This window comes from Nematolebias whitei, chromosome 15 (genome assembly GCF_014905685.2).
Source record: "Nematolebias whitei isolate Nwh7 chromosome 15, NemWhi1, whole genome shotgun sequence".
In the NCBI taxonomy this organism is placed as follows: domain Eukaryota; kingdom Metazoa; phylum Chordata; class Actinopteri; order Cyprinodontiformes; family Rivulidae; genus Nematolebias; species Nematolebias whitei.
The window spans coordinates 37,863,016-37,872,345 of record NC_056512.1 but is presented as its reverse complement, the minus strand read 5'-3'; the positions used below and the strand labels follow the sequence as shown (position 1 = coordinate 37,872,345).

The following is a 9,330-nucleotide window of genomic DNA, read 5'->3' as shown; positions in this document are numbered from 1 at the left end:
AGCACATATAAAGCAGGTACAAAGCAGTAATGAGGCAGGTATAAAGCCGGTACGAAGCGGTAAAAAGCAGCAGTTAAAAGAAGCTTCAGGACTTTATGTTTTGGTATTCATCCTAAATCTTTTTGTTGTTCATCAGAAACCCAAACAGGAGTCAGAGTCAAACGGCCCCATGTCGTCGTCTGGAGGAGCGGCTGCAGGACAGCAGGGCTCCGCCTCTTCCTCCTCCTCTTCCTCTCAGTCTGTGAGTGGGGTCAGCGGAGGGGGAGGAGCAGGAGGATCGGCGTCGAGTGTGGATCAGCGCTCCCACCACAGAGAGAAACTGGAGAGGTTTAAGAGGATGTGTCTGCGGCGGCCCGACCTGTCCTCCTCCTCTTCATCAAGCTCAGAGTCCGACTCCGAGTCCGACTCGGATGATTCCCTCAGGGGGGAGCAGGGGGGAGGTTCCTCGCCTTCGTCCTCCTCCCCTGCTCTTCCTCCTGTCGTCTACGGTAACAGCAGCAGCAGCCGGGCCGACAGGGAGCGGAGCCGCAGCGAGCGGGAGAGAGCGCGGCGGCTGGCCGAGCTGGGCTTCAGCGCCAGCGAGGAGTCTGAGGGGGAGGGAGGGAGGGGGGAGGAGGAGAGGGAGGAGGAGCAGGCAGGTGGAGGTGGGGACAAAGGCCGACGGCGAGGAGGTGGAGACGCTCTCTCACGAGGACGGAAAGTAGGTGTGATGGACACAGAGGAGGAGGACACGCTCCCCTCTGACAGGACCAGGAAAAACTCCTCCTCCCTCCCCCCGCCCTCACCCCTCTCCTCCAATCAGATGCCTCCGTCCTCACAGCACGACAGCTTCACAGGGAAGCAGCGCAGCAACGGGCAGGAGGCACGCAATGGACGAACTCGGGGAGGGACGGGGGGAGGGGAGAAGGAGAATGCCAGTGGAGCACTGACCAATCACAGGCACAGTGGAGGGGGCGGGGTCAAAGGTGGCGGGAGCCGCATTAACAAGAACCGTAACAACAAAAACCAGACATTGAGGAGCAGCGTCTCCTCCTCCTCCTTCCCCACCTCCAACGGGGGAGGGGAGGCGGGCAGCGGCCTCATGATGTCAGCCATGGCGGCGTCCCCCTGCTCTCAGCCGTCCCGCCTCGCCCCACGCTCTCACATGATGAAGCGCAGCCCTCCTGCCGTGCCCTCGCCTCCTCGGCCCATTCAGATGGAGAGACACCTGGTGCGGCCCCCTCCCACCTGTCCTGAGCCCAGTTGCCTGCCCCTGGTCTGTGGCTCCGCCCACATCATGACTCGAGACGTGTGGCTGCGAGTCTTCACGTACCTGAGCCAACGGGAGCTGTGCCTCTGCATGAGGGTGTGTCGCACCTGGAGCCGCTGGTCAGTCACGTGCACACGCTCAGACACACACCACACTGAGATGGAGGCGGAGCTTAGCACAGCAAGTAGAACAGGAAGTAAGGAAGTAAAAAAGAGTAAAGAAGAAAGAAAGTAGGTTCAAGGTTTTTATTGTCATTTCATCACATGTGGTACATGAGGTGGAACAAAAAGGTCCCAGTGACACCCAAAAATAGCAAAAATATAAACTATAAAAAAGAAAGTAAACAAGGATTTAAGATATACACTAAACAAAAATAATGTAATATAATAAGGTGTATTAAAGTAGAATAGAATAGAATCTGCAGCTTTTCTGTCAGAATGAATTTAATAAAGTTTATTTAAAAAAAAAAACAACTAACGAAGACCACGAAGAGAGGAACGTGTCAGGAGAAGAGGAAACTCAAGAATGTAGGACTGAGGGGTTGCAACTTTAAATGTGGGGACAATGACAGGCAAAGGTGGAGAGCTGGCTGACATGATGCAGAGAAGGAAGGTAGATATTTTATTTGTCCAATAAACCAAGTTGAAGCACTAGAGTACTGTAAGTAGAATGACTGTTGTGAAGAAAAGTAAAATCAGAAGGCCAAATGGTGGAAGATGAAGAAGGAAGAATGTTGAGATATTCAGAGAGGAGCTGTTAAAGGCTCTGGGTGGTAAGAAAGAGCTTCCAGATGACTGGACTATTACAGCAACAGTAATTAAGAGAGACGGGTAGGAAGGTGCTTGGTGTGTCATCTGGACAGAGAATGGATGACAAGGAAACCTGGTGGAATAGTGAAGCTACAAGGAGCAGAGGTCACAAAGGTGCAGAACTTCAAGCAGAGCTTAATTTGTAAACCAAACTATGCTGGAACGCAAATAGCGGGTGAGTGGTGGGGGGTCTGGGGGTCCTCCCCCAGAGAATTTTGAATAAAGTAGATCCATTTCCTGCATTCTGGTGTATTTACAAAGGTTTATTACATGAAACAAAATATGTCAACTCATTATTGAAATGACTGCAAAGCTGCAGCTCTGCAGGTGGGGGCGTTCACTTCAGGACTAATTGAGGCTGCTGATTGGTCAGTTGCTGACATGCCTCTGGATTGATCGACAGGCGGGTTGAGGATCTGACTACTACAAAAAACATCATAGATTTTCCTGGCTCATTTAAGACTGTTGTCATTTATTCCATATTTATTCAATATTTTGGTGAATCTAAGGTGGGGACAGTCCATGTTGAAGCGCAGACAGAGTGACTCGACCTCAGTCTGTCCACAGAGTCCACCTGCGTCCTCGGACCACTACTGTGGATAAAACACTGGCAGCTCCTCAGTAAAATGACCATAGGGCTTTTGTTGGGCAGGCGCCCACCGTGAGACAACAAGCACTCCTCTGAGTTTTTGGCCACACTTATAAAAATCTCTAATATTTATATCTTTGTCACTGCGTAGAAGAGTTGACCTCAATCGTCCTGCTCAGTCCAGAGAAGCGTCCTGGTCGCTCCGACATCACTTCTTGACTGCAGACAAAGAGCTTTATGAGCCGAGATCATCGTCTCTTTTCTGCAGTTCAGTGAAAGTTCAGAAAACTCCTGCAGTGATTCACACATCAGACTGTTCACAAAAGCACAGGAACTTATGCGTAGTACAAAACTTTAATTATTTTTTTGTGTTTTTTAATTAAATTGACCATGACTTTGAACTTTTAGGGGTAGAGATTTTTTTTAAGAGCAGAAGCGGAAATGTGAAGCGACAGCTCTGATGTGATTTTAGGAAGATCGTTATGTTTAAAATTAGTGTTTATGTAATTATTTTCAGACTACGGTACATATCCAATATAGGTTTTATTTATTCAAGGCAGTTGTATTTGTTCATAACTTTATTATCAGTAAGCCTGAGAATTACCGGATACAAGCAAACTGTTACCGTAACACACCCTGTCAAAATAAGAGAGAGGATCCGGCTCAAATTAAGCCACGACTTCAAGGACTTGGGGTCCACTGTTCAGGAAAATGGGGAGTGTGGTAAAGAGGTGAAGAAGAAAGTTCAGGCAGGATGGAGTGATGGAGAAAAGTTTCAGGAGTGATTTGTGACAAAAGGGTGTCAGCAAAGTTCAAAGGAAAAATTCACAAGACAGTGGTGAGACCAGCTATGTTACATGGTCTGGAGACGAGACATGGACAAAAAGACAGGAGACATAACTGGAAGTGGCAGAAATGAAGATGTTGAGGTTCTCCTTAGGAGTGAGAAGGATGGATAAGATTAGGAATGAGATCATTAGAGGTACAGCACAGGTTGAACAACTGGGAGATAAAGTTAGAGAGGACACACTGAGATGGTTTGGACATGTCCAGAGGAGGGACAGTGGTTTGGACATGCCCAGAGGAGGGACAGTGGTTTGGACATGCCCAGAGGAGTGTTAAAGACGTGAGCTGGCTGCAGACCACCGGATCTGGAAACCCCCTCCAGCCCACGTCTTTACCCCCGGCTCGAACCTCCCTCAGAAGTGGCAATTATACTAATCAATAAATCAAGGAAATGTCAATTAAGTTTGATCAATTATATTAGAAAAGGCAGGAAAAGATTACAATTTACAGCGCTGGACTCTTCGGTCTGCGACGCGTTCACAGACCCGGAAGAGCCTCGAAGTCCCGTGTCATTACTCATTTATAGGGTCCTAAGGCTCCTCCTTCACAGAAGGGGAGCTCAACCTATCAGTGTATGAGGGGGCGTGACTAAGTGTGATCTTATGTGGACTGACATGTTAGGAAATATATGAGACGGTGCTTCAAAAGCCTTTCTACGTGATGTGGCAAGCAGATTAAACTATTTCTTGACTGATATTGAAATCCCAGGGAGACACTCTTTAGAGTTGCTGGCCCAGTTTAACCCAGTCAGAACCGGGTCATAATTTCATTATAATCCCGTCTCTGAGCAGATCAAAACCATAGGACCAGTCTAGATTAAAAATATCTTAACAGGAGGGACAGTGGTTTGGACATGTCCAGAGGAGAGACAGTGACAAGTTGTTAAAAATAATTTTAGCCACATTTTTCAGTTTCTGTAACAAAAACCTGCAGCTTTTTGATGTGTAAAAACTTTTCTTCATCGTGTTGTGATGCGTCTCCTCGTCTTCGTCCAGGTGCTGCGATAAACACCTGTGGCCTCAGATCGACCTGAGCCGGCAGCGCTCCATCACCCCCCCCATGCTGAGCGGGATCATCCGCCGGCAGCCCGTCTCCCTGAACCTCGGCTACACCAACATCTCCAAGAAACAGCTGATGTGGCTCATCAACCGACTGCCAGGTGAGGCTCCTCAACACCGTGATCACTCGAGTGTCTCACCCGAGTGTCTCACCCGAGTGTCTCACCTGAGTGTCTCACCTGTGTGTCTCACCTGAGTGTCTCACCTGTCTGTCTCTCCTGTGTGTCCCCCTCAGGTCTCCAGGAGCTGAACGTGTCTGGCTGTGCGTGGCCTGCGGTCTCGGCTCTGTGTCAGACCATCTGTCCCTGTCTGAAGGTGTTGGACCTCAGCAGAGTCGAGGACCTGAAGGACTCCCACCTGAGGGAGCTGCTCGCCCCCCCACCTGACACCCGGACAGGTGAGGCCCCCACCTTCACACTCAGAGCTGCCTTAGTGGTTTGGAAGGAGTTCTGAAGGTTCTGCTCTGGTTGGTCCGTCAGCTCACGGCGAGGGCAGAGTGGGACGGTTCCAGAACCTGTCGGAGCTGCGATTGGCCGGTTTGGACCTGACGGACGCGTCGTCCCGCCTCCTGGTGCGTTATGTCCCCCACCTGAGCCGTCTGGACTTGAGCCACTGTGTGAACATCAGCGACCAGGCGATGCACACACTCACCTCCCCCACCTCCCCTCTGAAGGAGAAGCTCACCTACATCAACCTGGCAGGTGAGGGCTGGTCTGATTGTGCTGCTGCTCCTCCTCCTCCTCCTCTTCTTCATCGCTGTCTTTCTCCTGCAGGTTGTGTGAAGGTGACGGAGCAGAGCGTCCTGCTGCTGCGACTCTGCCCCACCCTGCAGACTGTGGACCTCCGCTGCTGCTCCCTCCTCTCTGCTGAGACTGGACAGCTGCTCTCCTTCCCCTCTTCCTCCACCTCCTCCTCATCTACAACCTCCTCTTCCTCCACTACCATCACCACTACCGTCGCTGTTTTGTCCTCCTCGTCCTCCTGTCCTGATGACAGAACATTGCTGAAGAACAGCTAAAGTCCTCCCAAGTCATGGGACTCTTGAATCCAGATGGTCTACAAGCCCCGCCTCCGTCCTCGTTACACTACAGACAGGTGAGGATGAGGAGAAAGAGCACTTCCTGTTGCCGAGGAGGAAGAGGAGGGACGTTTAATGGAACAGTTGTTGGTAATAGTTAAACATAGAAACCTGAGCATGTACATATTTGTTCTCTGTACAATTTTGGGTGTGTGTATATATCTGTAGTTTACTGTAAATGACCTTTGACCTTCCTTCACCTCTCCGCCCCTTCGTTCCTTCCTCTTTTTGACCAATCACAACGCCACACACCCGTCTGCTAATCAGTCGCTACAGAAAGATGCTCAGATTCAGCTGCTGCCATCTAAATGCCAACACACACACACACTCCTGTCGACATCAACAACCACCGAGCTGAGATCAAGTCAGTCATGTGACAGACCGCTGCAGTGATGTCATCATGTGAACATCAGGAAAATCTTCAAATCTGATCAGTCGTGACTTAACTGATTATTTGGAATCATTTTTGTCTAATAATTGAAAAAAGTTGTTAAGCTCCTCCCCCACCCCAACGAGATGTCTCAAGCTCCTCTCACATCCCCAACAACACATCTCAAGCTCCTCCCTTACCCCAACGAGGTGTCTCAAGCACCTCCCACATCCCCAACAACACATCTCAAGCTCCTCCCTTACCCCCCAACGAGGTGTCTCAAGCACCTCCCACATCCCTAACAACACATCTCAAGCTCCTCCCCACCCCAACGAGACATCCCAAGCTCCTCCTATAGCCCCCAACTCAACAGCTGTCTCAAGCTCCTCCCCCACCCTGACAATCTCTCCAAGTCAGTTCAGGTGGTTTTCTCATATCTAAACTCTTCTAGAAGCTGGAAGCTGCAGAAACTGGACAAATAATCAGATGAGTCGATTGTCTTCCAGCTGATTGATTCATGAGCAGCTGATGAAAGTATTGATCTGTACTGATCAGTTTTGATTGGTACTGATCAGTTGGGTTTTTGGTGTTTCTGTCATGGTGGACTCGGTTCTAGACCTCCCGGGGAATCGGTCCAACAGATCATCAGCTGATTGATTTTACTGGGAGCCAAAGGTTTGAGGCGGAGCTGCTGCTTGTCGCTCCTGATCGATCAGTAAACGGGTGTGTTGATTCCTCAGCAGGTGTGGGAGTGGCTTCCATCAGAGGTGTGTGTGTGTGTCCCGATCGGACAGATGTATCATTGTTTGTGTATTTGTAGTTTATTTTTGTTTTTCTCAGGAATTTTTTTTCTTTTTTTTTTTTTAAGTTTAATTTATTCAAAGAACTCGGTCCAGTCCGAACGGTTCTTGCTGCTTCCTCTCTGTCCCAGACGCCACTTCCTGTCTGCTGTGAGACAGGAAGTTTCCTTTTAATGGTCCAGACTGAGAGAGAGCAGCCAAAGTCCTGCTGATCAGGACCACTTCACCAGAGCTACAGCAAAGTCTGGATCCTCTGAGAGAAACCAGGCTGGGGTCCGCTCGCTGCCGCCGCTTGCTGCTGTTTTAAAGAAATGAACTGATCTGAGGTCAGCCCTCAAGAGTCTGTTGAGGATGACTCTCAGCAACCACCACGCCAAACGTTAGTCTGTAAAACAGAGCTGAGGCGTTTTTGTTGATTAAATGTGGCGGCCATCTTGGATTCTGAGGTGTACCTGCCGGTCCAGTTCATTCCACAGCTCAGGGAGCGATCTGATCCGAGTTCACGTCTTCAGAGATTGACAAGTTCTGGTTCTCCTCAGCTGTTCTGCTGGATTTCTTTGGTTCTACTCTTTGAAATGGTTCAGAACAACTACATGTTCAGAACCTTAAACCTGGTTTGAGTTTCTGTTCCAGAACCAGTCATCCAGGATCCTGTCGGGATGTCTCGTTAGCGGGTTCCGAGACCTGGGTCTTTTTTGTTCTGATTGGTAGGAACTGGACTCACAGTCTGTAAACAGATTTGTTCTGTTTTGGATCAGGTGGACTGGTTCTACAGTCTGGATCAGAACCTTGTGTTCTGGTTCAGTACCGTTACAGGTGTGGTTTGGGTCGTGGCTGCAGAGCTTCCTTCTGGTTCTGATCCGGACAGTCTGAAATTAGATTTTATTTTATTTTTTCGTTTTGTTTTGGGCCTCAGCTGTGGTGCGTTCACTGTCCACACAGGCTGTGGGACGTTTGTGTGTCCATTTGGCTGCCCGTCCTGAGAGGCAACAGCACTGAGGGGGGTGGGGGGTCAGATTTTATTTTTAACGAGCGTCACGTCGACTCCCAACAAAAACTGGATCATCAGGTCCATCGGGTCGTGGTTCTGCTGTCGCTGCTGCTTCGGGTCGGTTCTCTGCAGGGTTTTTGTTGATCTGAATGTTGCTGTGGCGACGCCTCGTGCCATAAACGCAGCTTTGATCTTTGTGTTGAAACGAGTTTTTAACGTCGATCAAACACGACGACCGGCTGAGGACGTTCTCGTCAGACATATCTCCTCTGGATCTTAGTAGAATAAATCCAAACCTTTGTGTTGCCGTTTTAAGATGCACTGGATCCGCCTCGTCGTCCCCTTCCTTGGTTTCTGCCAAACGTAGATTTTGTTGTGAAAAGGGGCATTTCTGCTGTTTTTCTTTGTTTTTATACTTTGTCCATGACTCTTCCATTGTGTTGATGGAAAACTGAAAGAAAAAGACAAAAACTCAAGGCAGCTACATATGAGTGACTACTGCGATGACAAATAAAGAAGCAATGGGTTTGTTTTTACTCTGTGTGAGCTGTGTGTTATTCTCAGAATGTGTTAAAGTAAAGCTTTCCTAAATGTTTTTATTCAAACGTTGTGCCAGTAGCTTCTGAATCAAATCAAAAGCTGTGAAGAACCAAGTCCAAGAGCTGCTGATCCTCATGAGGTGGGGGGAGGGGACTGCCTCAGCTCTGAAGCATCCAGGGGTGTGTGAACACAACGCCAAGGTGGAAAGACATCAGCAATGACCTCAGCAGTTGCTGCCCGTCAACCTGAGAAGGGTCAAAGGTCATCTGGACTCCAGCTTACAGTCTTCACAGCACATTCACCCTGAAGGTCAGACCATGCAGTGACTACAGACCTCAGTCAGTAGGTCAAAGGTCATGGCCTCCTCTAAAAATTGGTTGCTATAGTGGCGCACAGAAGTGCAGCAGCTTTTCATGCTCCCAGGATTAAGCCATATTTTAATTATTTTAATTATTATTTAATTTCTATGAGGCTGGTTTAGGCTCTAGTTCAGTGCTGAATTCACAGCTCAACCGAACTGATGGCCATTAGAGACAGTTCGGTTATTAAAATATCACCGAGGCTGAAATCCGTACTCGGCAGACAGCGGCTCCTGAGGACAACGAAATGGCGCAGCAAAGTGCGAGGAGCAATGGTCAAGAGGAAACGATGTGCCCAGAAACAAGAGGGGGAAGCATGGGGTACGCTGGCCCAGCTACAGGCTAGAAGGCCATCGGTTCCTACTCTCTTTCTGGCCAATGTCTGCTCACTGGATAACAAAACAGATTTGTTACATCTGAGGAGGAGAGTTTCTACAGAGATGAACTGTGTTGTTCTTTGCCTAACGGAAACCTGGCTGAAGAACAACATGCTGGACTCAGCTTTCCAGATTCACGGTCTTCAGTTATTCAGAGCGGACCGTGACCATCGGTCGGGTAAAACACGGGGGGGGGGGGGGGGGGGGGGGCCTTTTTTTCTTTTTGGGAAGAAGAGGGGGGTGGGGAAAGGTAGATGTGGAAAA

At 49.1% G+C, this 9,330-nt stretch overlaps 1 protein-coding gene across 1 annotated transcript in view; it reads left to right on the top strand.

Moving 5' to 3' along the window:
- zgc:158376 (uncharacterized protein LOC100101643 homolog) overlaps positions 1-6,376 on the top strand; it is a 13,126-nt gene extending 6,750 nt beyond the window's left edge. The window contains exons 7-11 of the mRNA XM_037688643.1: positions 137-1,368; positions 4,489-4,652; positions 4,787-4,948; positions 5,031-5,252; positions 5,325-6,376. Coding sequence (XP_037544571.1) covers positions 137-1,368; positions 4,489-4,652; positions 4,787-4,948; positions 5,031-5,252; positions 5,325-5,569 — 2,025 coding nt within the window. The 3' untranslated portion in view covers positions 5,570-6,376. The remainder of the gene's footprint in view (positions 1-136; positions 1,369-4,488; positions 4,653-4,786; positions 4,949-5,030; positions 5,253-5,324) is intronic.
- Positions 6,377-9,330: the final 2,954 nt, after the last annotated feature.